We start from the raw sequence: 21,389 nt of genomic DNA on the forward strand, positions 1-21,389 counted from the left end.
TGAGCATGACGCAGTGAGGACAGTCCTGGAAGGCTTTACAGAAAACCTCATAGCAGACGTGTGCTCTTGAGAATGTGTACCTGTGTATGGGAGCGCCTGTGTGCACACACATGTATGAATGTCTAACACAGGGGGAGTTTGGCAGAACAGTATTTTACAAAACAAGAATATACACTGTTAATTTTCAAGGAAACACTAACAACACAAAGAAAATTTAGTTGTTTTTTATTGGAAAACAAAAAATAATGACCATCTCTACCATTTCAGTGGTGCCCAGTGACAGGATGAGGAGTAATGGTCATAAACTAAAACCTCAATATGAGGAAGAATTTCTTTACACTGAGGGTGGCAGAGCACTGGAACAGGCTGCCCAGGGGGTCATGGAGTCACCCTTTCTGGAGACAATCAAAATCCACCTGGACGTGTTCCCATGTCACCTGCTCCAGGTGACCCTGCCCTGGCAAGGGGGTTGGACCAGATGAACTTCCAACCCCAATGATTCTCTAATGCCATTGTGAATGATCTTATGACTTTCTCCTGCCCCTACTCATGCTTAGTCAAAATTGTCACATAATTGTGAGCTAAGGGAGAGCCAGCAAAATTCCCACACATATGCATAAAAATATGCATTCTCAGCCACACCTTAAAGATAAAAAGGTATCTATTGAAACCCGTACCATCTCTTACAAATTGCAACTTTCAACAAGTTTCCACAAATATTTTTTCCACTTATTTTCACTAATACTTAACTGCATCACAGGATTTCAAGTCAGTTTTTCAAGGCAAACACATTTGAAACAAAAAGAAAATATGAGTGGTGCCAAATATAAATGTAGATCACATTATGGCTCTCATGGAGAAAATCTGTTACAACTCCTCTACTCCTATACGAGCTGCAGCTTCAGGAAATGAGCTGGGAAAGTGATCTCCTAGAACTGAACCAGAAAATAATTTTCTTCCAACATCAGGAAGGCTTTTTAGAGAAGCTTGATGCAGATCTGTTGATGTCACAATTCAAAGATTAAAAATAACAGACTGCATTAACAGTTTCGGTTCCTAGAGCTATTGCAAGCAGCTTGATCATATTTGCTTGACTTCCAAATCCACATTAAGGAAAAGCTTTTATTTTTGTACTGCTTCTGGCATCCCACGATGCCAGAATTATCAATTCAATTATCCTTCATACTAGACAAGCTTTCTTCTACCAGAACCAAGGTTAGGTAGAACTTGGCCTCACTCAGGGTACTGGAGAACATGGACTTCAGTTTGGCTGACAGTCAGATTTTAACTCATCTTCTTTCTATGACAGTTCTGCTGAATACACCTCTCTGTTAGTCCTCACCTCTGCAAGGCTCTTATAGGGGCTTAATTATGAAGACTTCTTGACAGAAACTAATGGATGAATGCAGAAATATTTATTCTTAGAAGCTCACAGTTAGAAGTTAAAGAAAAATAAGCGGTGCACTTAGTTCTGGTTGCTCCCTTTATTTGTTCTAAAGACAATAATATAAAATCAGCAGGAGCATCTAGCAGAAGTTATAAAAATAACATGTATTTCCACTAGACAAGTGAGCTGTTTCAGTTGTTAGAACTGCTTCACATGAAGATGTTATGAATATCTGAAGGGCAAGAGTGCATGGAAACCAAATTTCACAGCTTAATATGTAGAAATAGTGAAAAAAGCAAACAAAAAATGAAAAGGCATAAACATGACAGTTCAACTGCTTCACCAATCATCATGAACGTATACTCAAGAGGTCAGTAGTAAAACCTTCGCCTTCTCTTCCTAGTATCTGATTTCAACAGAACAACAACAAAAAAACCCCCCAAACCTAAAAATGAGTTAAAATTTGCAATCATCCCAAGCACTGAAAGCAGAAAGGTGCTATGTGTGCAAGAGAAAAAATAGCTAATGGAAGCTAATGTAGACCTGAGTTCTGCATTTCATTCCAGAAAACACTATTAAAATATTTTTATCTCTTTGTCAGGGTGACTGTCATGTTGGAAGCCTAGTTTGTGTGAAAGCTTTCTCTCACATCATGAATTTCAGCAATAGATATATGCCTGGGACACAGAAACACTGATTATGAATTATTAGAAGGATGTTTTAGTCCAAAAAAGAGGAGTGAAAAATACCAGAGCAAGAGCCAACTTGAAAAATGAGAGATACCAATAAAATGAGAGATTCAAGGAAACCAATGCTGCATCCATGAATTTATGGAAGCTCTCCTAATAAAAAGATTGTTGTTTCGCAATTTTTTAACAATGGATGGATGAGTAAACTCCTTCGACAATGACCACGGAGAAGTGATCATTGGCACTAAGAAATGTATGGTCTAATGCAAATAAAAGACAGCACTAACTGTTTCTGGATGTGAAGGAGAAAGAGCAGTAGCTGAGATAATGGGAACCATAGTGGTGATGATGAGTAGAGAAAGGTGATAAGCATATTGGCAAGAATATTACTGGAAAAACATAGTAAATTCAAAAAAAGTAATTCCAATATCTTGATATTGATGCAGCAACACTTGTTAACATGTCATTGCAGAGAATATAAGACTGATATCCTCAACATCACTGGCAGTGCAGTGAGAGCCTCATTCTCTGGGGAAGCAATTATTTGTATCTTTGTCTTTTAAGACCAAACATAACTACAAAGCCTTAGTAGGATACATTAAAATACATGACAGTCACATTTCTGACATATTCCTATAGCAAATGGTGAATGTCTGGTTTCACACAGACCACACTGCTTTTGCGTCTCAGCATACCTTTTGCTCCACAAGTGAGACAGGGCCTGTACTGCCTTCTGAACCAACCCAGGTGGAGGTCAGGAACCTCTACAAAAGATCCTGCCAGATTTGTGCCACGTACCCCTAGAAAACTAACTGAAGTGCCGGTGCCAGGGACCTGCTACTTTATGAACCTAAATTCACAAATGCAGGCTTTGTTTTCTGCTGTGAGTGAAGAGAGATGACCAGCTTTGAATGTTGACTTTTATCCTTCTCTGTTGCCATTATCATCTAAGTCCCTAACCTAAATTAGGATCCCAGCCTAGGCACTTCAGTAAGGTGCCTGCTGTTACACACAATGGTTTTTGGCTTCATTAATGTGAAAGCACCCATTTGATTAAATGTCAACGAAATATGGGTTACTAATTCATTAAACTTGGATATTTATGTAGTTTAACTTTATCCACTGAAAATCAGGCATTTTGCCTAATTAACTGTCTAGACTTCCCCTGTAACAGAAAAAAGAGAGCACCAAACTTGGATGGGATGAATCATTCCCTGGAGGGTAACTATGACTACAGGCAAGTGCAGATGACTAGCTTAGACTACATGCCTAACTTTTTGCATGGCTAACAAAGTGACACGAATCTTGTCCCTTGACACTTTAGAAAATTCCAACCTTTATCTAAATGAATGAGAATTTTTTTCCTGGAATGTAAGTGTTCAAAAACTTGAAGATGGTTGCTTCTAAACTCCTGAGAGTAGGATTAAATATAAAAACATTAAAACTTCTGTTATGTTTACTGTGTAAGTGTACAGTATTATAATGATTTATTTTTTTCAGTATATGTCAGAAGATACTCTTACTTCTTTCTTAAAAATAAATGCATTTAAGTGCATGAAGTTTTCTATTCTTGGGAGGTTTCTTTACATGGATTAAGAATGTGAATTCAATTGCTCTGAGTTAGCAATGAAAAGCACAGACACTGGAATCAAAGTAAAAATTGCAAATCAACAAATGATTGCACATGAATTTAGGATCAAAAGTACAAATTGTGCTTCTTCTGTCCAGTTTAGAGACAAACAAAGCTGAATACAATAGGAATCACAGTACGAAAATTTTATGTTTGCTCTGGGGATGTAAGTTTGGATTGTTTGGCATGTAAATACTACTTTAATAAAGAGTCCAACTCTTCAAGCAACCAAGTACCTCTGAGTTTTCCAAAAACAACAGGATGCTGTGGTGATCAGTCATGCAACAATAAAAAATATTTTATTATACTTAATATAAATATTTGATTTGAAACTTTTATTCAAATGCACTTTAGAGAAAAATGTAGGACTCAGCACTATCCCTTTAGAGACTAACTTGCTTTGTCTTGACTACAATTAACCAAACTTCCACTTACGTATTCTTGCATAAAAGGGAAGTAGTGTCAAATTCATATTTAGAATATATGTGCCAGAATTATCTTTACCAATGTTCAGAAATAAGATACTATCCCTTTAGACAGTAGGCCACCAAAAGTCTTATTATAATTCAGGTATTTTCTAATCTGAGTAGCAAAAAAGGAAAAGTAACTGTGTAGTGATAAAAAAAAATATTAAGTTTTGCTATGTTTCCCTGACAACAAGAACAGAAAAAATAGAGTAGATTTTAAGATAAGAAAGATTAACACATAAATATTTATTAGGTTTTTAAAATTATTTTCTAAGACATCTATACTCTGCTGCATTAATTCTGGAAAATTAGGTGGCTGTATATCCCAGTATAGACCTCCCCATTGCCTCCATCACCATCACCACCACCACTACCACCACCAAAAACCCCTAAGCATTATAGAATGAGATTCCATGATAGTGCTGCCATTTTTGATGGCACTCAAATCCTAATTTACTTTATTCTACTGCAATTGTGCCTTCTTATGAGACAGATTGCCTAATAGATTCCTTTTATTTCTTTTATGCTTTTGCTGTGAAAGCTCTGCAAAACCCACTAAAGTTTGGTTAACTACCTCCTTTTTGCAAAACTTCTAAGCATTTCAAAATGTGACCCGGAACCACTGACATCAAATTGAAGAGTTCAGACATTAAACATTGTTAAAACAAGAGTCTATCTCAACAGAAAATATAGCCAAGAATCTGTCATTATCTCCTTTATGAAAGTTTCTGTTTTCAACATCAAAGAGTTAAAAGTGAGATTTAAGAGAGAAAATGAACATGGCAAAAATCTGTTACTTTTCAAAGCACATAGGCAAGATAATATAATTCTAAAGGCAACTCATTTAAAAAAAAATTATGTATGAGTAGATATAGATATATACCATGATATATAGGTAGATACACATACACACACACACACACATATACCTCTGCATATAAATATACCTCTGCAGCACTTCCTGCTTTGATATGGATTTAGGGGGGAAAAACTCATATGTTTCATGGTGTGGAGCAGAGCTGGAGGGAAAGGAGCATGTACATCTGACAAGTACCTTCACTGGTAAGTGTGTGAATTTAATTCAATTAGAAGAAAAATGTCCCTACTGCATATTGTTGCTTACTCCTCCAAGAATTTCTGTTGCCAGGTAGTAAGCATAGGGAAAATATTTTTAGTAATGGATGCCATCTGTAATGACGTTTTGAGTGTGCACTAGTGAGTACAGACAGCACATGTGTGATGACAGAAATCTGATCTTCCTTAAGGGATTTTCTCTTTGAATCAAAGAACTACACTTATGTGAGATTTCAACAATTTAAAAGTGGACATATGTTCCTGATTGACTCAAGGGGCCTAAGCCCTAAACCAGACTTTTTTTGATTCCTCATCATATTGGGAATTTGTGTATGAACCCAGGGATGTCACTTCAGCTTTGATTCTCCAGTAGTAAAATAGGGACACGATAATCTTGTCTGATACAAACTGTAAGATAAACCCTCCAAAGTTAGTGAGGTAAGGTGGGTTATAAGCATAAGGTAAACAAAATGTTATATTTTGTTAAAATATTTTTTGTTAAAAAAATATTGTTAGAATTTTGTTATATAATATATTTTAATGGTAGAATTCCAGGAAATAGGATTACAGAGGTAAGATTACATGGTCAAGGAAGTTAGACCATGGCTCATGCTCAGAGATGCTTGAGATGCTTGCTCTTTCCCTTGTGGAATTATAAAACAGTGAAGTAGTGGCACACATGCCTTTAGCCACCAATGGGCTCATCCTTATGCTATTTGCAAGTTGTTTCTGAAATCCTGTTCAGATTATGAAACACCAGGGTGTAAGAATGAGTACAGTAGGTTAGATCAAAGGTCCATCTGTCCAGTACCCTTTTCCTGACAAGGACCAGCCAAAGGGTTCTGAGATCAAAGAACAGACCAAAGAAAGAATGGTCTTATTTCCTGTGTGCTTTCTCAGTAAAGCTGCATTATATGCTTGAGAAGCAGTGCCATACAGGTTTCACTGCTGTAAGCTACAGACTATGCTACAAATGAAGGAAAGATAGTTCATACAGTGAGGGTGGCTTGAGGATAATCTTATGGCTGGCTTCAAGTTTTCTTGTAGCTGCCCTATTAAAAAAGTGTGTGTCTCTCAAAATTGTCCTCCAAAAGTATCTGCTACTCTTCAGTGACTAGAGAAGGAAATCTACATGAATATTTCAAACTGCATATACAACATTATAATATACTGGTGAACTGAGATGAATTCGACCCAGGTGTTTAAATCTTCATAACATTTTTAAGGAACTTCACTGACTGCAAAGGCTGTTAAAGGAGCAGGTACTAAAACAGCAGAGTAAGCCCAGAATGGAGTAGTCAACAAGGCAAACACGAGTTTTCCCATACAGAACAAAGCTATGAGAATCTAAAAGTTTATAAAATTCTGATAGGAATAGAAAAACATAAAAAATAAAGCCATATTAAGGAGAGGACATAAAACTAGACAAGAATAATACACATACAGGCTTTTATATTAATAATAAAACTTTAAAACCCCCCATGGTTGAATTAGAATTTGTCATTAAAAACTCCACAATGTTGTCACAAAACACATCTCAGAAACTTGGTAGCAGTAACAGGCAGTAGGATCCTACAGAATCAGACTATGCAGAACAGGCAACGTATTATCCAGATGGAGAGTTCATGGCACCAGTGAAAGACTGGTGCTATATGTTACAGAAATTCTACAGTCAATGCAGTGAATAAGGTAAATGCATATACAAACAGCACAGAATCCACGTGCCTTGAAACCGTGTCCCGAAATGCAAGAAATATTCCGCACATGTGTAAATGAGGATTATAAAGTAATTTCAAAATGCAAAATAGTATTCAAGGCCTAAAGACAAGAAGTAATAACATTGGGAAGCCTTTGTTTACCCTCATGTATGTTTAGAAAAGGGCAGAAGAAAGAGAAACTTTTTACTCATAAGTGATTCCTTGCTGACTAATATAGCCAGAGAACACCTAAGTGAAGAGGTAGCTCATGGTTTATTACTGAGCAAGGTCTATTTCATGGCATAAATATCAAAAAAGCTATTATGTAACAGTGATAAAAATGCTCTTAAATTCAGATTTTACTTTACAAGTAGAAGGTCAAATCCATCTATTACACTGAATTTAAATTAAAAAATTAATTACTTAAAATCATAAAGCTTTTGAAAAGAAGTTTAAAGGAATGGACAAATGACAGAAACTGGGAAGGGGGGGGTATATGGAGTAGCTTTAAATATCCTGTTTTAGAAGCACAGAATACATCCACCACCTACAGAAAAACTCCAAAAAGGTCAATAAGACCAGCAACGTCAAATGGAGTGCAAAGAAGACTTGAAAGTAAATGGATATGTTTCAGAAAAGAAAGCCATATGCTAAGCAAAGAATAGAGGAAAAAAAATCCCAACTTAAATTCTAGCTTTTTTTGTATAAAAATAATGGCAGATCATGAAAGACTTTGAGGGACTAATTTCTAATGAAATAAAATCTAATAAGAAAGCTTTTAAAGACATAAAGAAAGCAGGATGTCTAAAAAGAGCAACAGACTATTAATTGGGTGTGTTCTGAAAAATAAAACCAAAACAAGAAATTAAAATAAACAGTGTTGGCCACAGACAAGGTCAAAGAAGGCCATCAACTGTGCCAAAGACTGATCTTCAAAAAGGTCAGGAGAAAAGCTTTCGGAAGATAACTGACACAAGGTCAATTTGTTACTCTCCAACACCTGATAGCACTCTCTCAAGACTTCTAAAGGATCTCAGATATAACAAGGCTGACATGCAGCAGTGGTAGATAATTTGTCACCTAAATAAACTCTGGAGTGAGAGGAAAGTGGCAAATGTGACAAACTTTAAAAAAGGGATTCAGGATAGAGTACGAGAAGTGGGAACCTAATCAGTCTGACTTCATATCTAGGCAAATTGATAGAAATATGTAACAATGGAATCAGTGAATATGTGGAAAACATAATGGGAAAAATTAAAACAGCTGCTGCAAAAGAAAGTCATACTTCAAAATCTGTTAAGAGTGATGAATTCTAAAAAGAAAGTTAAAACTTTATCACAAAAGGCAAAAGACATCAAAGAAATCCTCTCAGTTTCTTTTTAACTTTGGGGCAATAGTTTAGGGAGAGTGCAGAGAAGACAGGCCTAAAGGACAAGGAAGTCAGGATCGTAGTTCATAGATTTCTTGTGCCTAAGTTTGGTATCATCTGCATAACTGATGTACCAAATGCCAGAGAAAAGGGCCCCATGGGAACATGAGCAGGATCAATGTCATACCTGGAGACTAAGTAGTGTGTTAGGGTCAGTCTGGGTTGCTGCAGTCAAGTTTATTGCACAGATAGATGGTGACTATGAGCTATAGTGCAAACCCTTTTCACTTGAGCTTTGATGGCAGACATAGATGAGAGGATGCAATGTGGCAGAGGATGAGAGATGTACTGCAAATGAATAGAGCTGTAAGGATACAGAGAATGATTCTGGTCTTAAACCAGCTGAATGGTGTCTTGGAAAAGCAGATTCTATTCTTATGTGTGCCTGTGCTGCTAAGTAAATCACTTAAATTAATCTTTCACAAGTTCTATGTTTGTTCTACATACTTATGAGGGGTACCATAAAAAAGACAGAAAGGAGATTAATAGTTTTGTCTTTGTAGCAAAGCCTGAATACTGTGCAATAAATAATGCACAGGATCACACACTGTACAATAAATGGATTAGTGGTTTATTAAAATGAGCTCTATGTACTCTTTGCACTGAGGCCAGACTTTTGGAATTAATATTATGTAATGGTGTAATTAAAAATTAAATCATGATGTATATCCTTAACTAAATTTGCAGTGGCATGTTTAATTCTAAAGGTTCACTTTCTTTTAAATACATTCTATTATAATCTCACTTAGACTCTCCTAGTAATTTCATGCATTTTTGCTTTTATTTATACTATTTAAATACATTTACTGAAGGAACATGAATACCAAGTGTTTACATATCATTTTACATTCTAGAGTACCTTGCAAATATTAACTAATTAGTCCTTTCCCAATAATGTGAAAGATAAGTAATAAAATTTTTCTTAACAAGTTCCAGGAAAGAAATTAAGTCATAATTAAGAAGAACACAGCTCAAAAGGGATTATTAGGTAGGTGTGATTTCTGGCACAAATATATTCTCCTTCCTGCCTAGAAAATAATTCAGTATTTCATCATCTGAAAATTCCCTAGGAGTTGAGCTTTACAGCCCATAAAGGCAGGGAAAAAATATATCCCCAAGTATGGCGAGCATTACAATTTCATCATTTTCAACCAATCAATGTCTTTTACATTAACAGCTTGAATTACTTGACTCTTCCCTTGGAACACCATTCATCTTTTAATTACAGATGTCAAAAATTTTTCTGTGCAGCAATACAGATTTATTTCTTTATAGAAATGGTCTTGATTAAAATATAACAATTACCCTACAATCCTGCTTCTTCTTAAACTCCATTTTTAAGTTGAGAATTCAAAATATCATTCAATTAAAAACTCTTTTTGCTTTATCTTCTGAGATAAGACAACCAATATTTCAGCACAGTAGAGCACAGTCACCATCACCACTGAGCCTGTGATACCATTGCATTTACCCCTCAGGAAACCTTTTCTGTTCTAGACACTAAATCAGTTGTACATTCATTCCAGTAATCTCATATCACTGAACTCCAGGAACTGACCCCTTACCTCCTTTCACCTTAGGCATTTTTAAAATATGCAACACTTTGTATAACATTCGTTTGCATAAAATACCAGAAGGGAATGCATTCAATATGTAATAGTAATACATAATAGTAATAGTAATAGTCTTTGAAGAGACACCACTGTTCAAGAGAACATTTCAAAAACATAAGTACAAGTGAACTAGCGTCAGCCACCTTGGACATTTTTATGCATCAGAATGGTGTATAATATGAATTATAATGCATGTAGAATCCATATACCATTATGCTATGTCCAATGGTAAAGTGCTCTGCTCTGGTTAAATGCCCTCCTGGGTCATGGAAACAGTCTGTCATTGGCATGGTAGTAGAAGGTCTGGTGGCTGGGCAGCAGTTTTATTCTGACCCAGTACTACTCTCATGTAGTTATGCTGCTGCAGTCTCAAAGCTATGAAGTTAAAAGATTGTTTTTAAAATTGTATTTATGTCTTTTACTTAAGTGTACTCTATTGCTATCATAGAGACAGAATTCCTAACAAGATTTCAGACTGAAATGTGGCAAGCATCGCTAGTGGTGGCCTCTCATTACTGCTTTCTGTTCACCACTTCCAAAGCAGGTGGCTGAAGCACAAAGCCTTGCTGCTGCCATTTAATAAGCAAAGGTGTAGACTTTTAAAGTGCTTTATGAATCAAAGATGCTACATTTCACAGAAATCCACTGGATTTCATATCTTAAGCTCTTCAGTCTGGAAAATTGATTTGTGCCCCTAACTCATGCAGACACTATGAAAAATTTCCTGTAAGATTATCAGTATGATATGACATTGCTTACCATACATCTGAGCCCTTTTCATTTCAGATCATTTTACCTCTTGAGACTGGTAAAGAGAAAAATGAATGCCCTTGATTTGGCCTACTCGGTTTGCATACTCAAGAGTGTCCTGCCATCCCAAAATCATCTCTAAGATCTCTCACTTATGTAAACTGATCAACTGAAATCCAGTATGTGTGTTTCATTGTCGCAGAGAATACTTGTCCTTTTAATTTACTTCAAGTTTGCAATACATGCAGATATTTAATACTGCAACAGCAAAAGCAGTATTAATTTCTGCATTGACTTCTATAAAGACAAATTAAAAGTACATAATATTGTCATGTAGAACTCCAGTGTAAAATATCTCAGCTGTCTGTCCTTATTTTTCAAGGACTGAAAGAACATAATTCAAAAACAAGAACAAAAGCAACAAATGATGGCTATAAGCCAAATATTACAGAAGAAGTTCCCACGTGTTAGCTCATGCTATTTCATGCATGAAATAGGGAAATATTTATGACTTTGCTTCTCTTTGTACAGATTAAAGCGCAGCTATATATTTATTTAAAAGCTATGGATACCTTCCTCTCTGGAGGTTTGTGCACAGGGTCAGAAAGGCCAATGTGAACTCTCACATTTGTTTTATATGATTGGCATTTGGGGTTTAAAGCATGAGAGAACGGCTTCTTGGTCCTCAAATGAGGAGAGTCAATCAAGCAAATTAACTCCTCCAAGCATCTTTAGCCCTCCCCTGACACATGGACTAGAGTGTGCTCTACTGCTTCCTGACTGTGGACCCTCTCCCGGTACCCTCCCCTGCAGTGGAGCTGTGCTGTGCTCACAAAGCATGGGCAGGGATATCTTTCACTAGTTTAAAAGCAAAAAGATGGCCTAGCTGTGATTTAATTTTTTTTTTAATTACAAGAGTATCTAATTTGACTGTAATTGATTACTAAACCAAATTTCTACATCTCTTTTATGATATCTTAATTTTCCCTTAAGGTTGTGCAATAGTAAACTATCTAACAAAATACTGCTATTCACTTCCGCATGTACTATTTTGTTCATTGTGATGAAGACGTTTCCCATCTTTTGCCATAAAAAGTAAAATGCCTTATTGAAAATACTTTCAAGCACAATAAAAACATTCTTACTTGTTTAAGTTTCTTTAGATCTTCATCAAGTTCCAAGTTGTCCAAAATAACAGCAACAAACAAGCTGAGTAGAATCTACAAAACAATTGTAAATGATTTGTTAAAGTTTATCTTATTTTTCTTAAGAAGTACTGTTAAATAATATGGAAAAATGGTGGCCCTGCTGATGTAAACACGATTCTTGCTTTGACATCTGTTGAACTAGTATCACCTGCTACTGTATATCTACTAGCCATTTTGCAAGTAGTAAATTGTTTTTTATCTTACCATGCAATTAGTATGAGTTTAAAAACGCTCAACTCTAGGTTTGATGATCAATGCATTATATATGTTTAACAATATACTCCTTAAAACGTACTACACATGAAGAGGAAATTAAATTAATCAGAAATAACAACAACAATAATAATAATAGTAAAATAAATGCAAAGCAAAATCCCAAAATATCTTGTAAAGCTAAGGTGGTTTTCAATTAAGGTGTGACTTTTTAGCCACCTGACAGTCATTTACTTTATGGACTTTCTTTATGCTCAGAGTGCCTCTGTGAAAAGCAGCTAACTCCACTTTGGAAGAAAAGTAAGCTGCTTCATTATTTGCATGCATCACATGTATAGGAAACTCATGTCACAGGACAGGAAAATCATGTACCTCCATTTACTCTACATTAAATATTGTTTAGATATGGTTCTAGGAGGAAGAATCCCAGGGAGAGAAAAAAAAGTGTGTATCAGTATCAGATTATTACATTTTCCTTGTCTACAGATACTGACCAGAGGCCAAAGAAGCTGAAAATGTGACTGACATAGCTGAGAAGCAGACAGAATTAAGAGAGTATGGTAGGTGACAGAGGATATATCAGCATACATAATCAGAAAACTTCTGTATTAAGGCAGTAAATATGTATATATACATAAGTCAACAGCTCTCAGCAACTGCCAAGGTTTTAGTCTCTGAAGTTTGATGTAAACATTCTCAAACACACTGAGCTTCTACAGGCAAGCACCAATTTCTGATATACCAGAGAGGTACCAGAAGGTAACCTAACTTTTTTTTAAGAGAGGTACAGGCATAGAATTTTTCTGTGGTCTTGGACCACTGCGTGACAACCACAGCAAACATATCCTTCCACCACTACTTTTAAATGAAGTGTAAGTTTACCTGTCATATTGGAAATTTATTCTCCATCTATATAGGAAATGAAATTTAAGTGGGTTCATTTACCAGACAAGGAGTTTGGAACTCAAACTGTATCTGAGTTGAGTGTGTGGACCTTATTCCAAGGCAGGATTTTCTTTCCCTCCATGAACTATAAAGGTTCAGAAGACATAGGAAGGACTCTGGCCCATAACTTTCAAAAAAGTCAGAGTTTCGAAAAAACAATGTTCTTTTAACAGGAAGCTGGCTTTAGCAATATGTAGAATTTCCTGCACTTATTCAAAGTGACAAATTGTATGTGCCACATAAACAATAGAACATATAATTTTCAGTGATCCAACTATTACGAACAGTAGAAAAAAAGACAGCATTCAGAACAGCAACACAAGACAGAATTCTGATAAAATACATAATCCCTGGCACGATATAGAGGCCCAGGGAAGCTGACTTTAGTTTCAGGATGGACAGTGGTGATGCACCCCCTCATGCCACTCAAGCGACACTATGATCTGAGAAATGCTCATTAGGCCTCCGCCTTGATGAACTGCACTCGGACTAAGCCCCTCTTGAGCTTATCAGAAACACTGTTCCCTAAACAGGGAACTAACAGGTGTCTAACGAGCACCTGATGTTTAGTGAACAGCCTGGGAAAAATATTTTTCTTGCCTGCAAAACAGCCCAAGAGGAGTAATATTTCTGTTGTTGAACCTTCAAAGAAAGTTACTGACTCAAGTTGTGGCCAGGATGGAAAATTACTATGACTAAAGCCCACTCTGTAATGATCCTATAAACAGTGGTCCAAAGTGAGATCCTTTTGAGCACTCAATTCCCAGAACAAGATGTATGTCTCAAACACTTGGATGGCTGTGGAGCCAGCCAAGGGCTTTTAGTAATGACAGGCAAAAATCATTGGTAATAATCAAGAACTATGGGTATTAAATGCCAGAGGAAAGAACAAGGTTTAGATGGAGAATGGGGGTGAGGCAGAGATAGGGCAGCACTTTTCCACCAGCTGAAACACAACACAGTACAGTGCAAGCGCAAGAATGACTTGACATGGATATGGGCAAGGCATGGGCATGGACTGTAGGGTGGGACTGACACCACCACAGACCTCCAAAGCCCTCTAACCCATTTCCAGAAGGCCTGAACAGACTGTGCAAGATAATTAATTAGCATAAAAAGAGAGAAACCTGTCCATTAAAATGTTTCCCCCCAAGCCCAGGCAGCACCCTCCAGTACCCTGGACATACATCCCACTGGCCATACCGACACAGCTGGATTTACACTTACTAGCTGGATAATCACCCCCAGGATTCTGGACATCTCATGAGCCAGATGGATGCTGCTGGATCAATGCCAAATCCAGGCTCAGCATTCCCCCAGCTGGATTAATGCTGGAAACAGGACTAGTGATGTCTTTTTATCTCTCCTTTTCTGTCTCTCTTTCTTTATTTAATTCATCCATACCTCTTGAATGTCTCTCTTCCCTTTCACCTTACCTCTTTATTCAAAATCCACCGCATTGTGCTTATATAGTAGGTCATATACTACAGTCAACATACTAATTTCCATGCCAACTGGAACTTTCTGATTGATTGTGGACCCTCTGACTTTTGTCATTCCTTTTGACCAACAAGCATTAAGGAATCTTAGGTACCTCCTTCATCTTAAGGATGGGTTGTCACACACAAACTACTTTGATCCCTAGTTGCTAATGAACAGTTTTGCTATAATTCCGTCAAGATTTTACAGTATGGTGTTTTCCTTCTTCAGACATCCTGTTCATTCTATGAAACTCCAGTACACGCTGCTCAAAGCATACCAGTTAAGGAAGTTCAGTTCCATACTAAAAAGACATACAGTACTCATTAAATGTATCACCCCTTACAGTCTTGCTGATTCATGCACTGATATGTGTCCAGACAAGACTTTCATTAACTCCCTTTTTGCTTTTTTCCAACAAGAACCAAAGACAATGTACCACAAAAGAAAAGTTAAATGCAAACTTGTTATTTGTTAACTTCCTCTGCCGCCATCTCAACTAATGACAGTCCTTGTTTCCAAGAGAGGGAGTCTTTTTTGAGCTTTAGTTTTCTTTTGCCTTCTAATGTGAAACCTATTAATTTCTTTCCAAGTCTCTACAGTCTGCTATGCCAAATGCCTGCAATTATCATTCTCAATTCTAATTGTCCCCCCTCTTCCGGTTGATGAAAGTAATTTCTTCATTTCATTTTTGTTATTCACTGATGGCTGTTTATTCTTAGAATGCTTCTTTTTGGTTTTAGTAGCAGCCCAACCATTTTCATGCTCCCTAACCAGTTCCATGTTATTTTCTTTCAAATTTCTTTCGCCTACAGACAATTGTGTCCTACACAGTTTTCCCTTCCAAGGTCTGAGGAAGATCTTAGAACTGAAACTAACAATTTCGTAAGCCCAGATAATTCTGCAAAGTTATCTTTGCAGGGTTTCTTCATTCATGTGGAATTTGCATAGGTGAATGAGAAGAAAAGTGTACCCTTATGGAGCAAAGCAAGAACTGTGCATTTAAATGCAAATTCCCTGCCAAAGGACTGAGGATGGTGTACTGAAAAGTGACTTCGCTCCTAGCAAAATCAGTGCTTTCAGTAAACAAATAGGAAGTCCCAGATGACTCTTTCAAAATAGAAAACATAAAGTAGAATACTAAAATTGTTTTTACAGCTAAATTATTTCTCAACTAAGATATGAATTTTTAGCAGATAGGTCACTTGACACAATTTTACTTCATGGAATTGCTTAATACTCATCTAAGAAGTAAAAATGGATTCCTGATTAGAAAATGTTCTTGATGAAGAATTAAAAAAACATCAATAAGATTCTCTTACAATACAAGTAACTGCTTTCAAATCCATGACCAAAAGCTCACTTCCCTTTTGCTTTATAACCCCAATTCCCATGGAGTTTTAAAGATCACTCCAGCATGAAAAGTTGTATTTTCTGACCCTTGTGAGCAAATTACATGTCCTATGTATCTTCTGATACATACATTTGTTTGGCTTATACTTTAATGTGATTAAGCAGCTCTAAGAGCATGAAATGCACTTTATTGCCATTTATAAAGTGGTCAAGTATTCAATCCATATGAAGGAATCCATTACACCCACAACTGCTGTCCAATTATTCAGTCTTTAGAAGTGAAATACACTGTAATGTAAAAGAAGTAGATACAAGCTGGTGGAGATTGTATAAATACAGTTAATACCTTATGTAAGTAGACATCTGAGCAAAGGAAGAAAATGGAATGAAGAAAGTGAAAATAAGAGTAAGTGCATCAAGACCTGCAGTGAATGGAAAACACAAAATGAGCAATAGTAGGAGTGAATTAAGGGTGCATAAAATGGTTATTTTCCTGATTGTGGTATTTTCTCTGTGTTGGTATTCAAATAAAGTACCAAGCCCTTATTGATATAAGATAACCAAAGAGATGTTTTCCTTCCCATTTTCTCTATAAAAGAAGGTAATAATTCCATTTGAAATGCATACAGATAGAAACATTGGCTTTTGTTTTTTTAACATAATCCACATTTCTGTTTACATGCAGGAACTGCTGTATTAATTCTCATCATTTACTGATTGATATACTATATCACATATAGTATATCACATATAGTATATCACATTTCCATGCATTGATTTTGTATCAGGCAACAGGACAGCAGGGATGACTAGTTAAGAGTTTGTATCTTAAGGTTTTACACTTCTCACTTTAATTGCTGTTGCAAAGAGAATGCAATGAAAGCTGAGGAGACCAGTTCTACATGATAAATAAAATCACTTAACTCTGAAAGCATTAGAGCTGTGAAGGTACAAGACAGATAACAATTATATTGGATCTAAGAAGAACAACACCTCACAGCAGAACAAAGGTCACCACCTCATGTCACATGGCTGAAGGGTAAATTTATTCTACCACATCCACAAACTAGAAAAGCCACCTATGCTAAAAATGAGCACCACAATTAGTTTTAACTAGCTGAGAATAATAAGAAATACAAGAGCTATGAGAATAATTCAAAAGTAAATGAAACACAGCACAAATTTTAAGTGAAAACTTACCAGAGTAGCAAAGAGATGATATAGTATAAAATATATAGCAACTACTGGTGCCCACATATGTCCTACAGCATTCAGTGTCTGATCCATGACATCCACCCATCCTTCCTGTGTGAGAATCTGAAACATTGACATGAATGCCTGCAAGAAAGAAAACTGCAAACATATTAACAAATTATACTAATACGGTTTTATTGACACATTCCTAAAACTGATTTTACAGAGCAGAACACCTGTTTTGGTTTGCTTTTTTAAACCTTAACAAATGTGTTTTACTTTTAAAGCCAAGTGAAAGGCTATTCATGAGCTAAAGGAGAAATAAATAGCTTGGTCTTTGACAGAACTGTAAACTGCAATTTGTAACATAGTCCAAGTTTCATTAGCCCATACAAAGAACTTTTTGGTTTTCTTCAGTGCTGAAAAAATAGGCTAAATATCCTGAGCATCAGGGATCATTGTTTTGAATGTTATATTGTATTGTGATTTTTTGATTATGCTTTTTCTTCCATGTTCCCTCTCTACAAATATACCTATAATAAAGTGTTACAATTAAATGTGACCATAAATTATGTTATCTTGATAGCGGAAGTGTTTTAGGCACTCCACAGATGAGAATAACCAACACACAGCAAGGTCTCTTGATTCAGCCAATCAAGACTTTTTCCTCTATATTTTGTAAATAGCATTTTTTGTGGAACTTCTGTAACATTTTTGAATTCCTTGAGACCAGGTATATATGTCAAAAATATAGGAAATAATGGGAATGTTTCAAACAACTTTATTTAGCCATAGGAACATATGAAAGCAGATAAGCCTAGAACCCAGATACCTTTGAAACCCCAGCTGGAGCCTGCAGCACCAACTAGAATTGAACTCAATGTGAGCAATGTGTAACTGCAGATGTACATCCTATACAGACACTGAGGAATGCACACTGCCTAGGAAACAGAAATTTGAGTATGGTATCAATGAGGCCAAACTATTGTATAAGTTTCTTTTGCTTTTGCCTGACATCCAAAGCATTCTCTTCCCAGACAGTGAGGATCAAAGCTGGTATCTTAACTGAAGTTTATGCATAACCAAAAAGGGCTAGAAACTGAAGACATCAACAGTGCAGCTTACAGCTAATAAGATTCCTAGAATTCAAGATGTTAACACAGTTCCAAGGATATATTAGATCTGTGCTCAGTGTGCCCAGCAGCAGCAGATTAATGCATTAATGCAATGGCACAAAGAGAAGAGGATTCTTCTTGTCAAACCCATGAGAAAACAGTATCCAGACAGCCCTTCACATCAACTTACCCTAAGCTAAAACCTGTGCTGGAAAAGCTGAAAACATGTAGCTATACAAAGTTATGTGCTTGGGAAACAATGAAATGGGTCTAATTTATTTTTAAAGCTGCTGGCAAAAACAACTGGTGGGAGACTTCAAGTTTCTATTATTATTATAAACCACAGGAAAATACTTCGCTTGGGCTCTTTATCAAGTTTATAGAGTTTTTCAAACAAAAAAATTATTTCTCTTAGCAGTTTCTTCCAATGCAAACAGAACCATTAAGGTTATACCCTCACCCCTAAGGGAGTCCACTCCAGGTTGTGACTTCTCACCTGCAGTGAAAGCAAATTTACTCTAGAGAAGACTGTCCATGTGCATGTATACAGCACTTGGTTTCGGCCCCATGTGAGATCCCTATGGCTAACAATCATTAATATGTGGTGACAAGAAGCTGGTTCAAATTATCTGAAATAATGAGGATGTGGCATGACTTGCTACATGCTGTTTCTGTATCATGAAATCAAGCATATACCAAGGGCTATCTGCCTAACATTTCAAAGGAGGGCCTGCAAGTACAAAGCATGCTAGGATGGTGTAACAGGACTGGGTAAGGCAGGGACAATCTAATCCAGTGCATCTTGTTACGCAGGCACTGCATAAAAGACACTGCCTTTTTGGAGTGCCCAGTTGGAGAGAACAATTTCCATGTCTGTACCCAGGGCTTGCCTTGGAGAAAGTCTGCTGGAAGCAGGAAGGAAGTTGACTAAACAGTATCAGAAGACCACTGATACTGCCTGTCCATTCATCTATTGACCACAGATAAGGATTCTAGCACTAAAGCTTTTTCTCCTTTGTTGATTTAAAGAATACATATTTTAAAGTGCTCAGCACTGCTTCTTGGTCTCAGGTTCCCTCTGTAACGGGGAGTTGAAGCTAAACCAGGCAGCTGTCATTTGGCTGCACTCAGAGCATCCCTGGAGCCAGTGGCCATTGCACCTGGCTGGTGTGGCACTCCTTGCTGAAGCATAAGGTGGGCACTACATTAAGTAATACATCCCACTGCTAGCTTTAAAAACACCTGAGGGACTGGATAACTTAACTAGTGCAGTATCCTTTCTTCTGAACCACACTTAATTGCCACAGCTTACTGCTTTTAGAAAATACATATTTTACTTAATTCTTCAAGGTATAAAAATACCTTCAATACTATGTTGTGGACTCCTCATTAATACAAGCACTAGATTAATGTGGAGAAGAAATTCTTCTAATGTCAAAAAATCTAATCTTCCATCCAAACCAGTTGTGCATAAAGCATATAGTTTTATAAAATGGCCTTTCAATATAATTTAAGCACTTCATTATAACATTGAAGTCCAGTACAACGCAAAACATTAGTTTTAAGTAAATAAAGAAGTGCACAATGAATATGTGCTTTGCACCAAGCAATCTTCTTTAGAGCAAGTTATTTTAAGCTGAAAGGTGTACCTCCCACTGTTTATTTTAAAATTAATTTGAAATGCAACCAGCTGACAGAATCAACATCTGTGAAGACGAGACTTAGAAATTTATGCAAATGGTGATTTTCTGAATTAATTTGTGTTATAGAAAAGACTGTCAATTTCTTTGAGTATTTATGCCCTGTTACTTAATGAGCTGTTTTGATGATGGAAGTCAAACTACCTTTTTATTTATAGCGTAAGATTGGCAAAGGTTTGGTAGAATATATGAGCCAAAGTGCCAGTTCTGACATCTTGTCCAACTGTTACAGGGGTGGTGTCACACAAATTATTACTTAGAATTATAATGCGCTTGTCTTGTAATTGGTGCTTGTCCACAAAATTTTAGGGACCAAATTCCACTGGCCTAATTCATAGAAGCAGTTCTACAATCATTGGAATTACTTCTTCAAATTAAGGGGGTTTAGGACATTGCTGTAACATCCTTGCAAACTGTTCTACCAGCATAAACTTATGTTTTCCTTCTGACACAGTCATGAGGGCTCAGTGATGCCCTGAGAGAAGAGTAACCGTCCTGTAAAAATGTGGTAGTGATACTGAGATTTTAACTTCATCAGAGAATTAAGACTGCATTGTTCATCTTTTCTTAATACGTGTTGCTTAGATTGAACTAGTATTTCACATAATGAACTTTCTCCAAGCTCAAGGCTAGGAGCAGAGACTTGGTTTTGTGAAAACTCAGGGATTATTGCTGCTGTGATCAGTTGGGCCTGGCTTTCATCTTGTGTTGACCCATTTAAAAGAAGGGCAGAATTCCCAACTTTGTAACTTGAGACACAGAGCAGTCAGCACATGGCCCCAAACTCCAAAAGAAACCAGGGCATGGAAGTCAGGGACACTAACAATGTGTTTTGTTCTCCATACAGTGAATTTTCTTAGCAGCCACCTTACACCTATTTGAACAGTTTCCCCCTCCCATTCCTTCTTCAGGGGGCCCTGTCCTTCCTCATGGCTCAATATGTGCAGGTGAAGAAGATGTGCAAAAATAAGAGATGGCAGATTGGTTAAAAACAGTAAAGCAAACATCTATATTTTTATACTTAGTATTAGAGAGAAAGCCAGTCCATTTGGCATGTTGTAATGGCCAAAAGAAGGGTGAAATTAGTAGCTATGGCAACAGTGAGCTTGTGCCTATTGATTTTCATCAGGAAACCATGTGAAAACATGCAATTTAGAGGCATTAGCAAAAGGAGGAGGTCTATTTGTTCCAAAACCCATACTGTGCCTTCTTATAAAGCACTTAGTTTCAAAATTATTTTAGGTTTTGTCTCTTTCAGTGTAGAAAGCACTTTAATATACAAACTCAAAATTTAGCCTCTAGTGTCACCATTTTTGTCATCATGCTTGTCATCTCTGTATTTGCAACTGAAAAAAACTCACAGTAACAGTCCTGGCTATTTAAGGTCTGCTCTTCTTTGAGAGTAAGCTCTTAATAATTTATCTTAGCAAATTCTGGTATTGCAGA

The 21,389-nt window shown here is 36.6% G+C and overlaps 1 protein-coding gene across 6 annotated transcripts in view; it reads right to left on the reverse strand.

Moving 5' to 3' along the window:
* The window catches only part of NALCN (sodium leak channel, non-selective), a 240,299-nt gene that overhangs the window by 75,985 nt on the left and 142,925 nt on the right, over nucleotides 1-21,389 (reverse strand). For all 6 annotated transcript variants that reach the window (XM_048295894.1, XM_048295893.1, XM_048295892.1 and 3 more), the window contains 2 exons: nucleotides 17,135-17,272; nucleotides 11,882-11,956 (listed from right to left, as the gene is read on the reverse strand). In XM_048295894.1, the coding sequence (XP_048151851.1) occupies nucleotides 11,882-11,956; nucleotides 17,135-17,272 (213 nt within the window). The remainder of the gene's footprint in view (nucleotides 1-11,881; nucleotides 11,957-17,134; nucleotides 17,273-21,389) is intronic.

This window comes from Corvus hawaiiensis, chromosome 2, assembly GCF_020740725.1.
Source record: "Corvus hawaiiensis isolate bCorHaw1 chromosome 2, bCorHaw1.pri.cur, whole genome shotgun sequence".
In the NCBI taxonomy this organism is placed as follows: domain Eukaryota; kingdom Metazoa; phylum Chordata; class Aves; order Passeriformes; family Corvidae; genus Corvus; species Corvus hawaiiensis.